The 24,979-nt window shown below is 34.6% G+C and overlaps 3 protein-coding genes across 3 annotated transcripts; 2 read left to right on the forward strand and 1 right to left on the reverse strand.

Moving 5' to 3' along the window:
• The first annotated feature begins 2,739 nt into the window (after positions 1 to 2,739).
• Positions 2,740 to 6,409, forward strand: LOC141537831 (uncharacterized). Its single transcript, XM_074259012.1, has 5 exons — positions 2,740 to 2,747; positions 2,838 to 2,999; positions 3,266 to 4,395; positions 5,091 to 6,230; positions 6,288 to 6,409. The coding sequence occupies exons 1-5, from the start codon at positions 2,740 to 2,742 to the stop codon at positions 6,407 to 6,409; spliced, it is 2,562 nt and encodes an 853-aa protein (XP_074115113.1).
• A 415-nt stretch (positions 6,410 to 6,824) lies between these two features.
• LOC141537832 (ATP-dependent DNA helicase PIF1-like) lies at positions 6,825 to 7,853 on the forward strand. Its single transcript, XM_074259013.1, has one exon. It carries the CDS (start codon positions 6,825 to 6,827, stop codon positions 7,851 to 7,853), a length of 1,029 nt encoding a protein of 342 aa, XP_074115114.1.
• Positions 7,854 to 10,888: 3,035 nt separating this feature from the next.
• LOC141537833 (uncharacterized) lies at positions 10,889 to 13,737 on the reverse strand. Its single transcript, XM_074259014.1, has 5 exons — positions 13,522 to 13,737; positions 13,242 to 13,437; positions 12,451 to 13,190; positions 11,492 to 12,039; positions 10,889 to 11,318 (listed from the first exon to the last, which is right to left on the reverse strand). Exons 1-5 carry the CDS (start codon positions 13,735 to 13,737, stop codon positions 10,889 to 10,891), a joined length of 2,130 nt encoding a protein of 709 aa, XP_074115115.1.
• Positions 13,738 to 24,979: the final 11,242 nt, after the last annotated feature.

The following is a 24,979-nucleotide window of genomic DNA, read 5'->3' on the forward strand; positions in this document are numbered from 1 at the left end:
CCACTCACTCACTCACTCATCATGAGAATTCCGAATCTATTCGCCCGATTGACTTGAAATTAAGCATAATTACTCCATTCGTGATGTAGACGCTCACTAAGAACGGATTTTACGCAATTCCTAGCCAAAATGGATTTTTCGTCGACCATCACGTATGCTACCCAATCCCCTCCCGTGCCTTTCTCCCCCTTCTCTATATCTCTTTCTCTTTTTTTTTTTTTTTTTTTTAGAAAATTTCATTTTGATTCGCCAATCTAAGAAACCCATGAAGTGGCATCCATCAATTATAGAACTTAGCCCCCCCCCCGCAACCACCCATGCTAATCAACCGTTGCCATGGTTACCGTTGGCACGGATACTGTTGCCATGGTTACCGTTGCAATGGTTACCGTTGTTATAACAACTGTTAATATAAATAAATTGTAATAACAAATTCGGTTGTAAACTAAATTCAGAGGAATGATTAAAATAAAAGTAGAAAGTTACTAAATATTAATTTTCTATACAATTATGATTCAACAGTATTATTCTATACAATGTTAGGCAAATCCATCGATTTTTATCATTTGATTGTTAGGACAGTAGGAACTCATAATCATACTATTTTTAAGAAAGAATAGTTAAATCATTAATAACTGAAATAGCTAATATGTATTGGAATGATAATTAAGGATGAACTTCATTGCATCATAAAACATAAATAGAACATAAATATTAATGTTGATATTGTTAAATGATTATACTGATTTTAATGATTCAAATTAAAATGGTAAATGGTGTTTGATGTATCTTAAATTACATATATATGGGGTATTCCATGCCAAATCAACCACTTATGATCTCGACCCCTTTAGATTTAGCTGGAACTTTTCCATTCCTTTCTACTCTTTGAAAAAGATTTTTGAGAACTTTTTCAAATTTTTTTGTCCAGCCCAAAGGAAGTTATGAATTAAAAAAAAAAAAGATGGCTTTCTTATTTTCAAATAGCGATAACTTTTTTAGAAATTTACTTTTGGGTACCTTTTTTTCTTTAAAATTTTTTTTATTTGAATGAACTTTTCGAAAAAATACACGAAAAAAATTTAACATGATCAATTACATAAAATAATCGGTTTTTTTTGGGTAAAATTGTCATTTTTTCGAAGTCCGCCATTTTCTTTTGTTTTTTTTCCTCAAAATAAACTTTGATTCATTCGACAACTATCCCTGCTAATCCCGGAGTGGTCCAATTTTTTTTTATATTTATTTCGAAGTAATTCAATCGATGTTGTAATGCATTTAAGTTGGAATCACATTTAAGAAAAATGGGTTCTCGTCCAGCCACTGACATTATGAAAGTAACGTTAGGATTAGTGGAAATTATTTGTTATACAGTTCATGTTGAAAAGAAGCTTCAAAATCATTAAAAAAACAAACAAATACTAATGATGATCCTAATGTTGATGCAAATGACCATGAAGATGATTCTAGTGACATTAATGAGAACAATATTGGTGCTGAAAATGATAGTAACACAACTGCCACGGATCTCCCGTTATCCTTGTCATTCCGTAAGTTTTTTGAAATTATTTATACATTACTTAAATATATTCCTAGTAACTACACATTTCATTGTTTTTTTAAGGTTCCTTCTCATTTAATAGCGAACCCAAAAATTCACAATCAAGCTCGGCATCCTAAGTTAGCGCTGAAACTTAATTACCCGTTATAAACGATGCATTGCGACAATTGAATCAATCGCCAATTCCTTCAAAAAAATTGAATGATTATTAATTTTTAAATAATAAAATAAATCAGATATCTGACAGCATAATATAATTTTGCTCTCAGCTACCAAAGAAGGATCGATCGACGACGACGGAGAAAATTTTCGCTCCTTAATTAAAATGCTGCATGAAAAATTCAATGATGAAGAAACGGATAAGTCTTTAAAGATACAAATTTTAACATTATTACCTGACAAATAGAGTGAATAACGTATTTGTGAAACTATGAATACATCACGACATTTAACAAGGGTAGCAAAAAAGTTGGTTGAAATAAAGGGTCTACTTTCAACACCTAAATCGAAATTAGGTACGTATAGCATAGAATTAATGTTTCTGGTACATCTAAAAACTAAGCTACTTAACATTTTTTGTATAGGAAGGACAATTTTTTGTATAGGAAGGACAACAAAAAAGCTACTATGGTAAATCTACGAACGTGTCATATAAGCTACATTTTAACAACATAATTACCACGTGTTGTTGACGCTATAAAATTAATTAAATTTATTTTGTAGTGGACGAAATACCGTATAATTCAATTATTTCCACTTTTTAAATTTTTGGTGTTAGCATAGCCGGCCACGTGTTACTTAGACTGAAGTGTAAATTGAATTCATATTATCATGAAGATAATACAGTGAAATTAATCCTGTTTTTTACTTATTTGTGCTTCATTGATCAAAACTTTATAATTTAATTTGAATATATGTATGTAAGTATTATCACATAAATATAAAATTTAGTTAAAATGTCAATGCAAAAATGATACACAATTTCCTACACTTTTTCAATAGTTGTACTAATATTTTTTTTTATTGTTTTTATTTAACCTCTATTAAAAAATATTTAGCACTTATTATTTCAATGTGCTATGATAACAAGTTTTTCAGATTTTTTTTCTTATATTTATACGATTAAATTAGTATTTCAATTCTTATTGAAATTATTATTTAAACTCTATAATTTAAATATGTCCATGTGAGTATTATCACATAATTATAAAAGTTAATTAGAATGATTTTCAATTTTTTTTTTCTCATATTTAAACGATTAATTTATTATTTTCAGTCAAATGCCACGGAAAAAATCTAACCTCAACAACGCGAGCACCAGAGAGGCACGACGCAAACGTATTAAAAGTGCCCATCAGTTGGCAGAACAAATTGAATCAAGAAATCCAGCTCACAGAATCAGGACAGCAGAAAGTCATGCACAAGAATCTCAAGAACAGTGTAACGAACGTCTTCAAGAGAATATCATAAGAACAAGAGCAGCAAGAGAACGAGACATAGCCACAGTAGGAGCACAGGAACAAAAATTTCAATTTATACATGTAAGTAATATCACATAGTTTTATAAAAGTTAATTAATATATCAATATATTTTTATTTAACCTCCATTGAAAATTATTTTGCACTTATTATTTCAATGTGTTATGATAACATGTTTTTCAGTTCCTCTTTCTAACATTTGAACGATTAAATTATTATTTTCAGGCAAATGCCACCGAAAAAATCTAACCTCAACAACGCGAGCAGCAAAGGGTCACGACGCAAACGTGTTGAAAGAGCTCAGCAATTACCAGAACAAATCGAAACAAGAAATGCAGCTCAAAGAATCAGGACTGCAGAAAGTCGTGCACAAGAATCTCAAGAACAGCGTGACGAACGTCTGCAACAGAATATTACGAGAACAAAAGCGGCACGAGAACGAAACATAGCTACAGTACGGATACTAGATCGACAAAGGCAACGGATCAGCCGCTCATTAACACGTGCATCATTCGTTCGGCTTGCCTTTGAATATGCACCAGATATTAACTACTCAGCGCATTCAAAAATTGCTATCGGTGGAATGGATAAAGTATGTCAATATTGTCAGGCATTGAAATTTCGGACTGAAGCAGCCGGCATGTGCTGCGCATCAGGAAAAGTTGTGCTGTCACCTCTACCCGCTCCGCCGGAGCCTTTATTATCCCTTCTTACTGACAATTCAGATGATTCCAAATTATTTTTGCGTAAGATATGCAAATTTAATTCTTGCTTCCAAATGAGGTCATTTGGGGCAAATAAAATTTGCGATCGTGCATCCGATGGACGTAATTTTGAAACTACATTCAAAGTTCAAGGAGAGGTATATCATAAAATCGTATCACTGATGCCAATGCCTGATAACAATCCGAAATTTCTTCAAATTTATTTTATGGGCGATTGTGAAGAGCGCGTGATGACTCGGTGCCTGTATAATTTTATTAAACAAGCAGAGGAAAGAGCAATTGTGATATTATTGGAAAATTTTTTAGAAGATCACAATCAACTAATTCAATTGATCAAAAGAGTTTCACCACGACTGCAAAATGACAATTATCAAATCGTCATAAAAGCCGACAAAGTACCATTAGGTGAACATGCTGGTAGATTCAACGCTCCAACTGTTGATGAGGTTGCTGCTATCATGGTTGGTGATCCAGTTGACAAAAGATCTATAAAAATTACAGGGCGAAATATCACTGTCAGTACGATTTCGGATCTACACCGTTCATATGACGCACTACAATATCCATTGATATTTTGGCAAGGACAAGATGAATATCACCTTAATATCAAACAGTATGATCCAAATACCGGTAAATTTGACAATTATCTATTTACTTTCTTACTGTATGTATAGATTTTAATTTCGTATTGCATTTTATTTTTTATTTTTTTAGATGATTACAGAAATAATAAAGTTAGCTCAATGAACTACTACGCACACCGAATAATGGTTAGACAACATCAAGACAATTATATCCTTCGATATCGTAAGCTGTTCCATCAATACATTGTTGATATGTATGCTAAGGTCGAAAGCGAACGCTTGCGATTCCTTCGATTCAACCAGGCATAACTACGATCGGAAGAATATATTCACTTACGAGATGCTGTTGCTGAAAACATCGATGGAAATTTAAATCCCAATGACATCGGTAATGCTTTCATTTTACCTTGAAGCTACATCGGCAGTCCACGGAACATGTAGGAATACATACAAGATGTGATGACTTACGTACGTCATTACAGCCGACCGGATTTATTAATTACATTCACATGTAATCCGAATTGGGAAGAGATACAAACTTTACTATTGTCAGGACAACAAGCCATTCATCGTCATGATTTAACTGCACGTTTTTTTAAACAAAAATTGAAATCCTTAATTGATTTTATTGTTAAATATTCAATTTTTGGTATCACACGTTGTTGGCTGTATACGATAGAGTGGCAAAAGCGAGGTTTGCCTCATGTGGGCATGATGCCCACATTTTGGTTTGGATTAAAGATAGAATCCGTCCTGAAGAAATCGATCAAATAATTTCAGCCGAAATTCCAGACCCATTAATTGATCAAGAATTATTTGATATTGTCACCAAACACATGATCCATGGGCCATGCGACGCTTTCAACATGACGTCATCGTGCATGGAAAATGGAAAATGTAAAAAAAACTTCCCAAAGCCGCATACGAATGACACGATCACGGATATTGATGGTTATCCAATATATCGCCGCAGAAGTACTGAGAATGGTGGCCACACTTTTACAATGCGACTGCCGAACTTTCCAAATCAAGTTGAGTTTGATAATCAGTGGGTGGTACCATACTCACCACTACTTTCAAAAACTTACAAAGCTCATATCAATGTTGAGCTTTGCAGTTCTGTTAAATCAATTAAGTATATTTGTAAATATGTAAACAAAGGCAGTGATTTGGCCATATTTGAAGTACAAAACATAAATAAAAATGACGAAACAGCACGATATCAAATGGGCAGATACATTAGCAGCAATGAAGCTATTTGGCATATTCTCAGCATTCCCATCCACGAAAGAGATCCTGCTGTCCAACATCTGGCAATACATCTTGAAAACGGTCAACGTGTATACTTCACTGAAGAAAATGTTCTCCAAAGAGCGTTCGAAGCTTTGAAAACGACTCTAACTGAATTTTTTACATTGTGTCAAAAACCTGTTGTTTTTTTTGGCCAATTCGCGAAGACATTGGTGTATGGTGATGTTCCACGTTATTTCACATGGAACAAATCCAGTAAAAAATGGGAGCCACGGAAACAAGGAAAACCACATCCTTCCATTACAGGCATATTCAAAGCTAAGACATTGGGGAGACTTTACACGGTACATCCAAAGCAACGTGAGTGCTTCTATTTACGTTTGTTATTGGTGAATGTTCCCGGACCAACGTCTTTTGAATTTTTACGAACAGTTAAAGGTCGAGTATTCAATACATACCAGGATGCATGTCGTGAACTGCAATTGCTAGAAGACGATAACCATTGGGACTTAACGCTTGCTGATGCTGCGTTGACATCAACACCGAATAACATTCGTCAGTTGTTTGCAATTATTTTGACGACATGTTATCCCTTGCAAGCACAAACTTTGTGGGAAAAATATGAAAATTGTATGACAAAAGACATCTTGCACCGAATTAGACAAACAAATCAATGCTAAAACATAGATTATACACCAGAGATGTACAATGAAGCATTGGTCTTGATCGAGGATTTATGTGTTCTTATTTCAAATTTACCACTTAATCATTATGGTATGCCATCACCTAGTCGTCCAGCACCGACTTAGTCAATACCGATTTACAACGAGAAAATCAATATGACCATGAAAGTTTAGCTACAATTATCATGAACAGTGAACCATTACTGACATCAGAACAAAAAATTATTTATGATCGGATTATGCTGGCTGTTGCTGCTGAACAAGGCATTTTTTTTTCTTGGATGCACCTGGTGGAACCGGTAAGATATTTTTAATATCCTTGATTCTAGCTAAAATACGGTCGCAACAAAAAATCGCATTAGCAGTAGCATCGTCAGGCATTACGGCTACTTTACTGGATGGTGGACAAACAGCACATTCAACATTCAAGCTGCCATTGGACGTTCATAATAAACCAGATGCAATGTGTAACATCAAAAACAATAGTGGAATAGCTGCAGTGTTGCGGAAGAGTTCTATAATAATTTGAGATGAGTGCACAATGGTACAAAAACATTCACTTGAAGCATTAACCAGAACTATGCAAGATTTAAACAGCAATAATAAACTTTTCGGTGGTGCCATCTTACTTTTGTCTGGTGACTTCCGGCAGACCTTACCGGTTATACCTCGCTCTACTTTCGCGGATGAGATTAATGTATGTTTGAAACAATCATTCTTATGGCGAAGTGTTGAAACACTTCGATTGACCATAAATATGCGAGTACAATTGCAAAATGATCCATCAGCACAAATATTTTCCGAACAACTACTAGATATTGGGAACGTTAAAATAGAACTGCAACGAAATACGCAATGCATTAAACTACCAGACAATTTTTGCACTGTTGTTCAGGATAAAAATGAATTAATTAATAGTATTTTCCCGGATATACAGAATAATTATTTGAATCATGAATGGCTTAGTCAACGGGAGATTTTGGCAGCCAAAAACGTTGATGTTGACGAAATTAACTTCCAGATACAACAGTTGTTACCAGGCGATCTGATGTCTTTTAAATCAATCGATACTGTTGTTGATGAAAATGAAAGTGTAAATTTTCCGATTGATTTTTTAAATTCATTAGATATCCCTGGAATGCCACCACATAATCTTCGATTAAAGATTGGTTCCCCTATTATTCTCCTCCGTAATTTGAATCTACCTCAATTACGTAACGGTACGCGTTTGGTCATCAAAAAGATCACCGGAAATATTCTTGGAGCAACCATTTTGGCTGGGAAGTTTGAAGGAAAAGTGGTCCTGCTGCCACGTATTCCGATGATACCATCAGATTCTACCATACCCTTCAAAAGGCTACAGTTTCGAATTCGTTTAGCTTTCGCCATGTCTATAAATAAATCTCAAGGTCAAACAATGTCCATTTGTGGTTTAGATTTGGAAAATCGATGTTTTTCTCATGGGCAACTATATGTTACGTGTTCACGTGTTGGGAAACCGTCGAATCTATTTGTGTTAGCTAAAGAAAGGTTAACCAAAAACATTGTGTACCGATTGGTGTTAAATTAAATTGAAATTAAAAGTATTTATAATTCAAAAAAATAGATATTAATGTTTAAAAGTTTAAGACTGTCTGTCCTTGCCTACCTCATTCATGAGTTTAAGCGTCACATGTTATTTACTGTATTATACTGTAATATACTTATATTTGTGATAAAATTAAATGGAAATAATAAATCTGATAAATTTTTATTTTGTACCGATTGATTACTGCTTAATATCAAGTGTAAGAACATTTTAATTAATTGTGTTCAACGTACTTCCCCTTCAAATCTCAATCCAGTGAATTTGTACACCAACATCAACATTTTCGTCTTTGTTCGTAAATAATTTCATTGTACTAAAGGGTTATAGTAGTAGAAAGTCAAATGAGGAGATCACCATATTTTTTTACAAATACCATCTCTGTGAAAAAGCATAGTGGACTCCGTGACTGATGTTCTCTTATTGTTCCTCTTAGATTATTTACTATAATGTAATATAACAAAAATTTTAGCCACAGCAACGCGTGGCCGGGCAGCTAGTATATATATTTTTTATTATGAGTTTGACTTGTATACCAATTCTGGTTATTACAAGGCTGATTGTCTCAGCGTCTCCACATATAGTTTTTCTCTCTATTATCATTATATGTTCTTCGCTTTTTTGATATTATCAACACAATCTTTTACCTCATCCACTTTTTATTATCAACATAGTCCAATATATTATCCACTTTTTTATTATCAACATATTCAAATATCTTTCCATTTTTTATTATCAACATTCTTTTGCACTGTTTTTCGATTATCAACATATTATTCTTGCACATATCTTTTATTATTCTCCATGAGGCTGTGGACCGACTTGTGCTTTCTGTACTGCATTTACCCTATTCCTCACCCCTTTCGGTCGGTTGTTGGAATAGTGGTGATGGGGAAACCACAGAGAAAACCCATGCCAGTACAGTTCGGCTACCGGAGCGACCCCTGACGGGTGGTGTTGGAACTATTCTAACTACCGTCGGGGCTCGAACCCTCGCCTCACGGCATGATGTGCGTGAACTAACGGGATAATGACTTAGTCCGCTCGGCCATCATGCCGCTTAGCTAGTATATATATATATATATATATATATATATATATATATATATATATATATATATATATATATATATATATATATATATGTAGCATATAGATTTTTAGATTATATTAATTAAAAGAAATTACAGCACGAGACAATATTTTTTTTAAAGTATAATAATAGATTTATTGATAAGGGAAAATAACATACAACTGCTCACTAGCCTGGGTGGTATTAGACTAACTTACAAAACTATCCTTTAAAATTACTTGGGCCTCTTGGTCCCTTCTCACCCCCATCTCTAAACAGTATACTTACATACTTCATACACCCTTACTCATTCTCTCACTCGCACTCAAGCTACAATATATTTAAACATCTTACAGAGTAACTATATTTTGACATCTGGCGACAGCATGTTAGAAATACTAGTTACTCATCTAATTCTTAAATTTGCAACCAATTATCCTTGAAACTAAAATAAAAATACTTAAACCCCGAATACTTTTACTAAAGTAGAAGCATAGAAAATATTTACAACAAAATATTTTTCCTGCTTCTACATTCGGCCATCCTGCGTTGACATCTGCTCTCAGATGTCGTCAATGGACTCTTGCTCTTCGTCGCTATTGTTTCCTTCAGGCTCCATAGCCCAATACTTCATATGATCGGCTGAAGTAGATGTATTTTGCGGTCCTTCATGCTCTCCAACCTTTTCCACCAAATAGCGATCATTCCTCAAGACTTTCCTTACACGATACGGACCCAAGAATTTCCCCTTCAACTTCAATCCTGGACCGAATTGCGTTCGCGGAATGGCCACCAAGTCCCCGACTTGATAGCTCCTTGCTACCTTCCGCTTCTTGTTGAACCCTCGTCGATTTTCCTCTTGGGTTTTCGCAATTTGTTTTTTAGCTTCTTTGCGTAATTCTTCACGGTCTTCCACAAACTGAGTAGCCCATTCTTCTTCTAATAGCTCAGGTAAGCGTAAATCTTCTTTTAGTCGTATATTGACACCAAAAATCAGCTGACTTGGTGTCTTACCTGTACTACGACTTGGGGTAGCATTCAGGTAGCGCTGTACCGCGTCGACATGTCGATACCATTTATCAGACGTTGGAGACGACAGCTTTGTCAACAAAGGTACAACAGTTCGATTGATCCTCTCAACCTGGCCATTTCCTCGTGGTACTCCAGTTGCAATCAGTGAATGTTGAATTCCCTCTTCTTTACAATACTGCTCGAAGTCGTTGGATGTAAATGCCGTTCCCCTGTCAGAAATAATTCTTCTAGGATTCCCGAAAATAGTCGATTGACTTCGAAGTCCATTGAGTACATCTGCTGTATCGGTCGACTTCGTTGGATATAGCCAAACGAATTTGGTAAATGCATCAACTACTACAAGAATATGTTTGTAGCTTTTCTGAGTGTTGGTCATTGGGCCCACGTGGTCTATGTGGTAGGTATCCATGGGGACATCACCTTTACTAATGGGATTCAGCAGTCCCTCTGGCTTACCGTGTTTTTTCTCGGCTAAGATACAGGCAACACAACTTTCGACTACCTGCTCAACCTTCGGTCTCATCCCTTTAAACCAGAAGTCCTTCTTGAGAATTTCTTCTGTTTTATTAACACCAAGATGTCCCTTTTCGTGCACTCGTCTTATTACTTGATATTGCATACTTTTCGGTACTACAATTAATAATTCACTATTCACATCCTTATAAACTAACTTATTGCGCACTACATACCCATTCATATCATCACACTGTTAATTACTTAATACAATCCTTAAGTCATCGTCTCTTTCCTGTGCACTCCTCACACGTGCCAAAATTCCATCATCATTCTCGCGTACAATTAAAACTGTCGGTAATGGATTTCGACTTAAGGCATCTACGTGCATCATACTATTCCCAGGCCTATGGCAAATTTCGTACTCGAAGTGTTCCAATAATAAAGCCCATCTGGCTACTCGTTAACATAGCTTCTCTTTCTTCATTGTGGCTGTAAAAGCTTGACAATCTGTTATGATCTTAAATGGGATTGCCCATAAATAAACTCTAAATTTTTCCAAGGCTTTTATTATTGCCAACACTTCCAGTTCGTAACTACAATATTTTGCCTCAGCCTCGGTCGTTTTTCCACTAGCATAATAGACTGGATGGAATTTCCCATCGTTACAATCCTTTTGCATTAGAATCATGCCATACCCTAAGCATGATGCATCGGTATGCAACTCTGTTTCAGCTCCTATTCTGTATAAATTTAAAACAGGCCCGCATACTAGTGCGGCCTTCAGTGCGTTAAATGCTTCTGTCTCCCTTGCACCAAAGTGAAACTGAACATCTTTCTTTAACAAGTCGGTCAAGGGTCTAGCTATTAAGGAATACCTAGGTACAAACTTTCTAAAATATCCAGTTAAACCCAAAAAACTCTGTACTTTTTTGATAGTGTTTGGGACCGGAAAAATACTTACAGCTAACGTTCCGAGGGCTTTACTGTCCCTTCGGATACAATATGCCCAAGATACTCGACCGTAGTTTTTACAAACTGGCATTTCGACCATTTTATTATTAACCCATGCTTAGCTGCAACTTCTAAAACCATCTGCAATCTTTTAACAGCTTCTTCTAAGGTCTTTGCAATAATAATTAAATCGTCCATGTAAATAACTAAAATACCATCTTTTATTAACGTTCGAAAAACAGCATTTATGTATTGTTGAAAAACGGTAGGGGAGATAGACAATCCGAACGGCAGTTTTCGAAACTCATACTGACCATCGGGCGATACAAAAGCTGTATATTTTTGGCATTCTTCCGCGACATTGACATGAAAAAATCCGTTCTTTAAATCAACGGCTGTAAAATATATTCTTTCTGCTAACGCGTCTAGCTGATCTTCAATTAAAGGCAAAGGTGAAAGCGGTCTCAAAACAATTCTATTTAATTTCCGAAAGTCTACGCAAAGCCGGGCTGACCCGTCCTTTTTCCGTACAAGAACAATCGGACTCGCGTACTCTGAATTTGAAGGACGGATGATATCTTCGTCCATCCAAATGCTCACAATATCGTTAACTTCTCGACGTTCCGAAGGAGACAACCGTCGCGGTCGCGAAACAATTGGCTAATCAGATTTTAAAATTATCCTTGCCTTTATTCCGATATCTTCCGTTTTATCTGGCTTATAATTCGTTATAATCTTAAGAATCGCTTCCCGATAATGTTCTTCTGTAATGTGAGAAAGATCTACTTCGTCGGCTTTATCAATAACATTAATTTGGTGAATGTAAGATTCTCCTGATTCATCTATGTTAACATGATCGTCTTTATCAATCTTTAAAAATGTAACGTCACCATGCCGTACGCGGAGTTAAACTTGATCTAGAAAATCAGTACCCAGGAGAATAGGGTGTTTTAATATAGCATCAGGTACGACATGATAAGTAACAATGTATACATCATTTTCTACAGTCATGCTAGAGATAAACTCACCCATAGTTGCATTCATACCAGACGCTAAACCTTCAAAACATACCTGCGTTTCTCTGAGGGTAGGTGCCCCCAGCCTCTCGTACTCACTCTTACAAATTAAAGTTAAATCACTACCTGTGTCAACTAATGCTAGAGTCTTATAGTCATTAATTGAAACAATTTTCTGATATTTTTCTTTCTTTGGCCGCGATACAACATACACATCTTTCGGCCTACGATTGTCTGGACACTCCGTCGCGATATGCCCGAAACCATTGCACTTGAAACACTTTTTACCCTTTTTCGAGTCAGGGCACGCGGAACTTACGTGCTTATCACTTCCGCAATTATAGCAACGTTTCACTGATACCGTGGTTGATTTCACTTCACTATTTTTCTTGATGTTCCTGTGGTCAGCTTTTCCAAATTTGTCATTTCGTTCCACTGCTCTGGTCTTCGTTTTTGCAGCTTCCTGTTTCATACTTTCGTACTGACTGAACCGTTCTTTTAGATCCCTCATTGTTTGAGCTCCGTACAAGATTGACTTATTTACAGCTTCATCGGGAATACCTTCAATTATATACTTGATAACTACACTCACTTCGAGATTGACTTGGGATGCGATCTGTAGCATTTTATACGCATAGGTCTGTAGCGTTTCGTCGTATTTTTTCTTTCGTTTCACAAGTTCTCGGTGCACTTGTAAACTGTCTACGGTTTTTTCAAACTCTTCCTTCAGCGCCTTCTTTAATTTTGTCCATGTTCTACTACAATTCTCGTACTCCACGAATAATTCTGCGGAACCTACTAGCAGTCACTTGGCATAAGCCACTTTTTGAACTTCGTTCCACTCACAGAGTTCCGCCATCTCTTCGAACTTTTGGGGCCATCGTCGTACATCAGTGTGATCATCACCACTGAACTTTTTCAGCGTACCTTCAACATCCTTGAACGTTAACAGCACGCGCTGCTGACTTCCTCGGGGCCGTCGAATGACCGGTGTTCTTCGGGCGCCAGCTTCATCATCGTGTTCCGGAACCTGGAGTCGGTTCTGGCGATTGTTCCGCGGGGAAACAATCTTCTCGTCTTCATCTGAGTTTCCATCTTCTTCTTCATCGTCGTCGTCGTCGTCTGCTTCGTCTTCTTCTTCTTCGTCTTGAACTTGTTCTCGTTCGACCAAAAGTGCAGCTCGCAGACGTTCTAATAGCTCACGCTTACGACCAATGGTTCGCAGGTGTCTCTGTCTGAGCTCCATCTTGAGCTCGGGAACCCTCATCGACGCGAGTTGACCCTCGTTCAACTCCATCGCGTTGACACCTCGCACTACATTGTCAATAACTTCATCAGCCATTATTTCCAAGTTAAACACTTATCAAATCGAACAGAACTCTTCACGTCTTTAAACTTATTTCCCTCACAATCCGTCTTTCGTCTTAATTTATTAAACTTTTATATGCCTGTTCGCTGTAATCCCGGTTGAGCCCCCAAAATGTAGCATATAGATTTTTAGATTATATTAATTAAAAGAAATTACAGGACGAGACAATATTTTTTTAAAAGTATAATAATAGATTTATTGATAAGGGAAAATAACATACAACTGCTCGCTAGCCTGGGTGGTATTAGACTAACTTACAAAACTATCCTTTAAAATTACTTGGGCCTCTTGGTCCCTTCTCACCCCCATCTCTAAACAGTATACTTACATACTTCATACACCCTTACTCATTCTCTCACTCGCACTCAAGCTACAATATATTTAAACATCTTACAGAGTAACTATATTTTGACATCTGGCGACAGCATGTTAGAAATACTAGTTACTCATCTAATTCTTAAATTTGCAACCAATTATCCTTGAAACTAAAATAAAAATACTTAAACCCCGAATACTTTTACTAAAGTAGAAGCATAGAAAATATTTACAACAAAATATTTTTCCTGCTCCTATATATATATATATATATATATATATATATATATATATATATATATATATATATATTCTATATATATAAAAATCAATTGCTGTGCGTTAGTCTCGCTAAAACTCAAAAACGGCTGGACCGATTTTCAAAATTTTTTTTGTTTTGTTCGTTATAGTTCAGGGATGGTTTAGAAAAAAAAAATTTTGGAATTTTGGAATTGAAAAAAATTTCAGCTTAAAAAATAAAAAATTGTTAATTTTGTATCGAAATCGCTATTGTTACGCTTGAGCCTCAACGTTCCAAGAGTATACAAAATTGTCCAATATGCAGGAAGATACGTACAAGTATACTTTGCGTATCTTTATATATATATATATATATATATATATATATATATATATATATATATATATATATATATATATATATATATATATATTAGGTGGTCCTTATGTTGGGTTTTTGAAATTTTTTTCACGATAATTCAAAATCGGTTCAAAATCTATAAAAAAAAAATCATGCCAAGTTATAGCTCTTAATTTTAATATTAACCCGCGCCCCCCGACGGTCAAAGTTTTAAAGGAAAATAACATGGGAAAAGTTATATTTTTACTTTGGAATTTTTTACGTTATAAACTAACCAACAAATCACATCAAAAAATATTTTTTCTAATGCAAAATTTAACGGTCTAGAAAAAGGTCTCATCATTTTTTGATAATTCTAACGGTTTTGAAGTTATTCGAGGTCTAAATTGAAACTATAATCTTTTTCATAGTTTTTTCTGGTCATTTAATAATTCAACAATCATAGACGGGTTATTATTCATATTAGATTACTTTTTTTACTTATGCATATAATTTTGAACTATAATTTACGTGAAAAGTATTAATCAATTAAAGAAGTGTATTATTAATATTTTAATGAATCGAAAATGTACAAACATTACCATTTTTATTTTTAATTACAGATACTTTCATGAAGTTTTTACATTAGTTTTTTTAAGTGCGTCAGGAAACATTTGACGATGATCTTTAACCAATTGTAACACATATTGCATTTGTTTTTCATCCTTAGTATAACGATTACAAAAATCTTGCACTAGTTTAACTCCTCTTTCAGCACAGTCATTCACAACCGATAGTTTTTTAGCGAATCGTAATGCAGTTTTATAGTGTTCATTATGAGCCCATTCAGAAGGATGAATCTTTGAAAATTCTGTTTGTAACTCGAATCTATTGAAAAAATTGATCGATTCTGCAGTTACGAAAAAGTCAATATCATTATATAATAATTCAGTTATGCTCTTAATTTGAAAGCGTTTAACACTACATTTTTCACTAGTATAATCCAAGTCTTCTTCCGGAATATCATCAATCACAATTGTTTCTTCTTCTTTACGCAGCTTAGCGACCATTTTTAATTTTGTTTCTTGTGAAACTTCCTCATTAAAAATAGCCATGATTGCTAATTCTGGTGATAAATACCACAAGTGATTCATAAATCTACTAATTGCCACAGTAGCAAGATTACTGTTGATTGCCTTAAAGTTGTTGAGTTCTTTTATGAACTGAAGATCATGGTACGGAGCTTTGACACTATTTGACGACGAAAATCAAGCTTTAACATAAACCATTGTCACAAAAACACATATTTGCCGTAGTTTATTATCTTCACCTTTTTCAATGACTATTGCTCCCGAAGCATGTACATTTTCAATATATAAATAGCTTTTGCCATCCATCGTGCAATAATTTCATCAATCACTGCAGCAACACTATCTGTGATAGTATTATTTAAAATATGTGTATAAAAAAATAACACTTTCAAAGCTTGCAATTTCGATGGTAATTTGTTACCTACGATTTGAACGTTGACATCACCAATCAAAAAAATGTTTTGACGTAAACGTGATAACTCCATATTTAACTGATTACTTAAATATCGGATAAATGAACTCAAAAAATTTATTTATATATCAAAAAGGCATCAGTACTAGTAATTGAACGATTTTGATCAAGCTGAGAAATAAATGTAGGTTATGAGTAAAGTATTCTAAAATGTTTTTATCCAGAAATCAAAATTTGAAATTGGAGTTTGTTGATATTTGTACCAATAACAATAAAAATCGAGACAATAGGTCCCGAATTTCTTTTGTATCCAAAAAAAGTTAAAAATCTTTAAAATGTTCGACAGTTCAGGCTAAAAAAAAGAAATGGTGTTACTATTATTCCAACGTTACAGTTACTTTGAAAATTTTCTAAACAAAAAAATCCAATGAGATTATAAAGAATAACCGGTTCATGATTTATGAACTATTAAATGACCAAAAAAACAGAAAAAACTATGAAAAAGATTATAGTTTCAATTTAGACCTCGAATAACTTCAAAACCGTTAGAATTATCAAAAAATGATAAGAGACCTTTTTTGTAGACCGTTAAATTTTGCATTAGAAAAAATATTTTTGATGTGATTTGTTGGTTAGTTTATGACGTAAAAATTCCAAAGTAAAAATATAACTTTTCCCATGTTATTTTCCTTTAAAACTTTGACCGTCGGGGGCGCGGGTTAATATTAAAATTAAGAGCTATAACTTGGCATGATTTTTTTTTATAGATTTTGAACCGATTTTGAACTATCGTGGAAAAAATTTCAAAAAACCCAACATAAGGACCACCTAATATATATATATATATATATATATATATATATATATATATATATATATATATATATATATATATATATATATATATATATATATATATATATATAGATATATATATATATATAAAAGCCATATATAATAGCTAAATTTGTCATTAAAGACAAATTTTTGGGAACTGGGGGAAATAAAGGATAAAGGGGGAAGGGGAGGACCTTTACTCAGTAGGAATTTTCGTAACTGAAAAAGTAATTCGGACAGCCCAGACCAGGAATCGAACCCAGATCTTTTGGTTATGCGCCAAAGGCTCTATAATTTGTTATACATTTATTATATACATAAAACACATAAAACATATTAAAATGATCAACAAGTTTCATTTAATAACTTAATACCAACTTAACCGTCTACAATACGACCAGTGTTAATTGTTGACAAAAATAAATTAGAGTTTACAGGTTAAAAATCACAAATCAAAATTTGTAAAAAAAAAATTTTTGTAGGTGATACGAAGTTCACCGGGTCATCTAATATATATATATATATATATATATATATATATATATATATATATATATATATATATATATATATATATATATATATATATATACAGGGTGTCTCAGAAGTCGTGAGCCACCGGACAGGGTGTGGGAGAAAATTGGATTCTGAATAGAAAAGTCCTTTACCATTTTTCGATCAGACCCATAGAAAAATTACTACAAATTTATGAAAATAGACCAATGAGGAGCGCGGTTTAGCGGCAGAACGGTAGGCGCAAGAGCGAGCGAGTGGAAGCGCGACAGGCAATGAGTGCGCGCTCGCTTGCACACGTGTGATATCATTGCTCAGTTATAGCGGGATGCCCGCATGCAATAATAATGATCAATGATACTCCTGTAAATAAAAAAAAATTAATATTAGAAAAATCATCCCATAGACAGCCCCATAAAATAAAAAATGTGCGATTTTTTGATAATTAAAACTCAAATTTTCGGTGTCACCGAAAAAAAAAAAAAAAAAGCCAACAGTCATATTCAATGATACCCTGTAATTAAAAAAAAAAAAGAAAAGTTATAAAAGTACCCCATACACTCTGAGATACAGCCTCATAAAGCCAAAAATTTGCGATTATTTAATGATGAAATTCAAATGATCAGTGTGCACTTGAAGTTAAAAAAAAAAAAGCAATAAAAATAATCAGTGACACTACTGTAGACCAAAAAAATTGAAAAAAATAAAAAACTACCCCATAGACAGGGAGATACAGCCCCGTAAAGCCGAAAATTCGCGATTATTTAATAATGAAATTCAAATGATCAGAGTGCACTTGAAGTGAAAAAAAAGCAATAAAAATAATCAGTGACACTACAGTAGGTGAAGAAAATTTTTAAAAATAAAAACTACCCCATAGACAGGGAGATACAGTCCCATAAAGCCAAAAAATTGTGCGATATTTCAATAATTAAAATAGAAATTTTCGACGACTACTCAAAATTTCAAATAAAAATCTAGGACTAATAGTTAACTATACCCATAACAATCAGAAAAAAATTAAAAATTACAAAAACCACCCCATAGACACTAAGATACAGCCTAATAAAGCCGAGTATTTCGGGATTATTTAACATAAAAATTAAAATATTCACAGTGCATTCGAAATAGAAAAAAATACCAATCAAAATTATCAGTGGTACTTTTGACCATCAGACAAATTTAAAAAATTGTAAAAACACCCCATAGATACCGAAATATGACTTGATAACGCACAAAAATCGGGATTGCTTAGAAATTAAAATTCAAATTATTGGTGCCCATTGAAAATCAACAAAAGAAACCTTTTGTACTTATCGATTAAACTCCTGTGTATCGAAAAAATTATTATTTAAAAAACCACCCCGCAAACTCCGAATTATGATCCCATTAAGCTGAAAATTTCTGATTTTTTAGTAATTAAAATGCTACTTCTCGGTGTCCGTTGAAAATAAATGAAAAGTATGAAAACTCATTTTCAGATATACTCTTGTAAGCAAAAAAAAATAAGATTTGAAAAAAACACCCCATTAACGGCGAGATAGGACCCCATAAATCCGCTAATTTGTGATTTGTTAGTAATTGAAATTGAAATTCTTGGTGTCCATTCAACAAAAACAAGAGAAACCTATTGTACTTTTAAATTACACCCTTAAAAACATAAAAAAACTTAACTCTTGAAAATCCACCGCATAGACACTAACAAACATCCAAATAAAGCCAACAATTCGCGATTTTTCAATAATTAAAATTCAAATTTTCATATGACACCGAAAATTTCGATATCAATCCACAAAAAATCGATAAATCGCGGCTTTATGGAGGCGTATCTTGGGGTCTATGGGGTGAATTCTTGAATTTTGATATTTTCATTTATTAAAAAGAGTAAATTGGAAAGTGGAATGAGTTTATGCTCTTTATTTTAAGTGGACACCGAGAATTTCAATTTAAGTCAATTAAAAATCGATAAATAGCGACTGTATGGGGATGTATCTCGGTGTCTGTGGGGTGGATTCTAAAATTTTGATTTATTATTTTATAACAGAGATAACATTAAAAAGTACAATAATTTTCTTTTACTTATTTTGAGTAGACACCGAGAATTTCAATTTAAATCAATAAAAATCGAACAATTGTGGCATTGTGGGGTTGCCTATCGGTGTTTATGGGGTGGATTCCAAAATTTTGATTTTTAATTCATAAAAAGGTTAAACTGGAAAGAAAGATAATTTTCTTTGAGTTATTCCGAGTTGACACCGAGAATTTCAACTTAACTTCACAAATAATGGAGAAATCGCAGCTTTATGGGGGTGTATCTCAGTGTCTATGAGGTGGATTCTTAAATTTTGATTTTTCAATTCTTTACAAAGGTTACATTGGAAAGTACGATAATTTTTTTTAAGTTATTTTCAGTGGACACCGAGAATTTCCATTTAAATCAATGGAAAATCGAAAAATCGCGGCTTTATAGGGTTGTCTCCTGATGTTTATAGGGTGGATTCCGAAATTTTCTTTTTTTAATTCATGACAAAGATTGAACTGGAAAGTGGGATAGTTTTCTTTGGCTTATTTTCAGTGGATACCGAAAATTTCAAATTAAATAAATGAAAAATTGACAAATCGCGGCTTTATGGGGGCGCATCTCAGTGTCTATGGGGTGGACTCCATAATTTTGATATTTTTATGTATGACTGACGTTAAATTGAGTAGAAGGATTATTTTCTTTTTGTTATTTTCAGTGGACATCGAGAATTTCATTGAAAGTAAATTAAACATCGACTTATCGCCAGTTTATGGGGGTGTATCTCGGTGTTTATAGGGTGGATTCCATAATTTTGGTATCTTTGTGTATAACCGAGGTTACATTAGATAGGAAGATTATTGTAATTCTGTTATTTTAAGTGGACACCGAGAATTTCAATTTACGTCAAATAAAAATCGACAAATCGCGAGTGTATGGTGTTTTTTTCAAATCTTATTTTTTTTTTGCTTACAAGAGTATATCTGAAAATGAGTTTTCATACTTTTCATTTATTTTCAACGGACACCGAGAAGTAGCATTTTAATTACTAAAAAATCAGAAATTTTCAGCTTAATGGGATCATAATTCGGAGTTTGCGGGGTGGTTTTTTAAATAATAATTTTTTCGATACACAGGAGTTTAATCGATAAGTACAAAAGGTTTCTTTTGTTGATTTTCAATGGGCACCAATAATTTGAATTTTAATTTCTAAGCAATCCCGATTTTTGTGCGTTATCAAGTCATATTTCGGTATCTATGGGGTGTTTTTACAACAATTTTTTAAATTTGTCTGATGGTCAAAAGTACCACTGATAATTTTGATTGGTATTTTTTTCTATTTCGAATGCACTGTGAATATTTTAATTTTTATGTTAAATAATCCCGAAATACTCGGCTTTATTAGGCTGTATCTTAGTGTCTATATGGGGTGGTTTTTGTAATTTTTAATTTTTTTCTGATTGTTATGGGTATAGTTAACTATTAGTCCTAGATTTTTATTTGAAATTTTGAGTAGTCGTCGAAAATTTCTATTTTAATTATTGAAATATCGCACAATTTTTGGCTTTATGGGACTGTATCTCCCTGTCTATGGGGTAGTTTTTATTTTTAAAAATTTTCTTCACCTACTGTAGTGTCACTGATTATTTTTATTGCTTTTTTTTTTCACTTCAAGTGCACTCTGATCATTTGAATTTCATTATTAAATAATCGCGAATTTTCGGCTTTACGGGGCTGTATCTCCCTGTCTATGGGGTAGTTTTTTATTTTTTTTCAATTTTTTTGGTCTACAGTAGTGTCACTGATTATTTTTATTGCTTTTTTTTTTAACTTCAAGTGCACACTGATCATTTGAATTTCATCATTAAATAATCGCAAATTTTTGGCTTTATGAGGCTGTATCTCAGAGTGTATGGGGTACTTTTATAACTTTTTTTTTTTTTTTAATTACAGGGGTATCATTGAATATGACTGTTGGTTTTTTTTTTTTTTTCATTTTTCGGTGACACCGAAAATTTGAGTTTTAATTATCAAAAAATCGCACATTTTTTATTTTATGGGGCTGTCTATGGGATGATTTTTCTAATATTAATTTTTTTTTATTTACAGGAGTATCATTGATCATTATTATTGCATGCGGGCATCCCGCTATAACTGAGCAATGATATCACACGTGTGCAAGCGAGCGCGCACTCATTGCCTGTCGCGCTTCCACTCGCTCGCTCTTGCGCCTACCGTTCTGCCGCTAAACCGCGCTCCTCATTGGTCTATTTTCATAAATTTGTAGTAATTTTTCTATGGGTCTGATCGAAAAATGGTAAAGGACTTTTCTATTCAGAATCCAATTTTCTACCACACCCTGTCCGGTGGCTCACGACTTCTGAGACACCCTATATATATATATATATATATATATATATATATATATATATATATATATATATATATATATATCATATTGTTAGGGCCAATTTCTTCCCTAATTTTTTTTTAGGAAATTTTATGCTCGTTATTGATTTTTTTTTCAAATTTCCAATACCTCAAAAACTATCCGAGATATTTGCAAAAAACCACCTCTTTTTTTTTCTTACTAGTTTGCTTATAACATTTAAATTATTTGTTTGCGTGACATGATATTAACCGTGAAACATGTCTACATGAAAATCCGCATCAAATGACACCTCGTACATAATATTAAGTGGAGGCTAAGGCATGGTCATACTTTTGCTCTTGTTGATCAAACTATAACCTACTAGTGATTTTTAGTACTAGGACTGCACACCGGGCGGCGTCGCTTCAATTTTTCGAAAGTGCATGGCATTTTCTTAACAAAGCCTGAAAGAGTTTTTTTTTTCGTTCAGAATAGAGTTTCTGAGTATAATTATTCAAATTCAACAAGTCTTGCTAACTTAATTAACAACTTTTTCGATTATGGTTCCAAACACTATAAAAAATTCAAGAATTTCGTTAGTGTCCATCAGGAAACAGCATCCACATACTAGGATCCTAAATTTGGAAGAAATTACATAGGTTTACAAAATTGTTTTCAATAATGAACAAAACATCATTACCAACAAATAAAACATTAGGGAAACTGTTGAATCTGAGGGCCATCCCTGCAACTCCCCGTGTTGAAAAAACCCAAAATTATCATTTGGCATTAACAATCGCACGGACCATGACTAGAGAGCTAGTCATAGTACTAACAAAAGCGCGGACCATAACGAGAGAGCTAGTGGAAAATTATTCTATTCATAGTGGGAAATTATTCTAAATTGTTATTGGGCCGCTACCTTCGAAACCCCCACTCAGTCCATCGGAGCTAGTGAGCCAATGTATTCACATAGTCCAACCCCCTCTCAAATCACCAGACTGTTTAAAAGAGGAAACAAGGAGACCTACTAGCACAGTCCACTTTAAACCATCGAGCGAAGAAGAAGTAGAAGAAGAAGAAGAAGAAGAACGAAGTACTCCAATATCTACAGTAAGCGAGCAAGGCTTACCATCTACAGTGCAGTATTTAGGATAGCAAGCGTGCAAGGCTTTTCTATACTCAACTGAAGGTCTTCAATCAGTCATCTCAGACTATATTAGATATACTTATTCAATCTCAACTACAGCTACGTTCGAGTATCATCCAACCAGCTCTTTTAAGAGCTAAATATTAAACAGTTCTTTTCAGAGCTCAATATTCATTGCTCTTATTTAAGAGCTTGTGACTAACAAGTCATCTCAAGACTACTACGTAGTCTTAACCAAAACGATCTTTCTCAAGACCAACAAATAATTCTACTTGTAAGAAAACCTACCCAAGTTTGAGGGGAGGTACCGGTATTAGTACTGAACATTTTGTGGTCCCTCGAGCCGGATCTTCCCTCAACTTGGGTAGTTATCAGCGACATCTCAAGACACATCTCTTGGCGTGTGTGACATTTCTTGAGATTGGATTTCACGACTTTGCGCATTGCGGAGCACTAAGTGCTGCGGGAAGTTTTGTTATTCAAATCCTCAATAATGTCGGCACTTCAAGCAAGACTGTCTCTGCAGCAGTCCAAATACGTCTTCATCATGTCTCTTCAGAAGGAAGTCCAGGCAGAAGCTCACCACAACTTCAATATTCACGTGGCCAAGGCAAAATTGCTAATGCTCAAGACAAACTGGGAAAAGTTTGAAGCTGAGCACGAAAAAATCATCCTATCCAAGGTCGAGATCCCACCAGACGATACGTATATCAAGAACAACGCTTACGAAACGGCTATGCAGTGCGTTGTTAATATCCAAGCTGCCCTGGAAGAAAGAATCTCAGAGCTACAAGCAGCTAACCCACCAAGTGGATCTAGCCTTGCCAACGTAAGTCTAACCGGCGGTGCAACAGTCAGACCATCTTCATTGCCCAAGATTCCGATTCCACCATTTTCTGGTAACCTCGGAGATTGGAGAGCCTTCTTAGACTTGTTCGTCTCACTAATTGGGGAAAATACAGCCATCTCCAATGCAGAAAAGTTTGTCCATCTCCGAAATAGTCTCTCTGGCAATGCTGCAAGTCTCATCTCCAACATCAAAATCTCAGCTGATTCCTTTCAAGTATCCTGGGACATGCTAATCAAAAGATATGAAAACAAAAGACTTTTCATCGCAGCCCAACTGGATAAGCTTCTGCGCCTGAAGACGCCAGGAGTTAGGTCATCAGCCACTCTCAATGCTCTTCTCAATGTTGTTTCTGAGTCGACTAACTCTCTAAAAGCCCTTGGACTTCCAGTTGACCAATGTGATTCAATCATAGTTCATCTCATGACACACCATCTCGACCCCAAGACTCGTGAAGATTGGGAAATGCACCTTGGGTCAGTAACAGAGTATCCATCTCTAGAACAGTTAACTGGTTTTCTAACTGGTGCTGCTAGAGCTCTAGAAAGCATTGAAGAGCAATCCAAAGCAGCTTTGAGAAGGACAAAACCAGACTCTAGGCCATCTCAAACAGCAAAGGTTCATCATGTCATCTCAGACCAACCTGGAACGTCATTTCAAACTGAAGCAAAGCCATGGGTGAAGGACTTGAACAACACTTGCAAGTACTGTGGCAAGAATCATTACCTTTCCTTCTGTCCAGACTTCTCAGCGAAGCCTGATGCTGAAAAACTTGTTAGTCCATAACGAGCGGTTGTGTTACAACTGCTTAGGTAGACACAACTTGTACAAGTGTATTAACACTCAAACTTGCAAGCTGTGTAAAGAGCGCCATCATACATTGTTGCACGGCCTGTTTACAAAACCCAAAGAAAAGCCAGCACCTCTAACAGCCTTTTCTGAAAAGTTAACATCGCTGTCTCAGCATTCACAGACAGAAGACAAATCAACTCCACAATGACGGTGTCAGCCGTCATGTCGAAACCCACGCAGTCATCTCAAGCCAGGAAGTCATCTCAGATCAAGAGCATCTCAAACTG

The sequence above is a fragment of the Cotesia typhae genome, unplaced genomic scaffold (genome assembly GCF_013202065.1).
Source record: "Cotesia typhae breed Kobodo isofemale line unplaced genomic scaffold, CoteBio_Ctyphae contig_17, whole genome shotgun sequence".
NCBI classification, from domain to species: domain Eukaryota; kingdom Metazoa; phylum Arthropoda; class Insecta; order Hymenoptera; family Braconidae; genus Cotesia; species Cotesia typhae.

What these genes read in the sequence shown, in the direction of transcription:
- LOC141537831 (XM_074259012.1), top strand. An exon ending in GCACAAGAATCTCAAGAACA is followed by an intron (nt 3,000 to 3,265) that starts GTGTAACGAACG and finishes TATTATTTTCAG; the next exon opens with GCAAATGCCACCGAAAAAAT. An exon ending in ACAGTATGATCCAAATACCG is followed by an intron (nt 4,396 to 5,090) that starts GTAAATTTGACA and finishes TTTGGATTAAAG; the next exon opens with ATAGAATCCGTCCTGAAGAA.
- LOC141537833 (XM_074259014.1), bottom strand. Translation starts at nt 13,737, where the DNA reads ATGGCTGATGAAGTTATTGACAATGTAGTGCGAGGTGTCAACGCGATG. An exon ending in CGAAGAGATGGCGGAACTCT is followed by an intron (nt 13,191 to 13,241) that starts GTGAGTGGAACG and finishes GACTGCTAGTAG; the next exon opens with GTTCCGCAGAATTATTCGTG. An exon ending in CTACCCTCAGAGAAACGCAG is followed by an intron (nt 12,040 to 12,450) that starts GTATGTTTTGAA and finishes AAATCTGATTAG; the next exon opens with CCAATTGTTTCGCGACCGCG.
- LOC141537832 (XM_074259013.1), top strand. Translation starts at nt 6,825, where the DNA reads ATGGTACAAAAACATTCACTTGAAGCATTAACCAGAACTATGCAAGAT.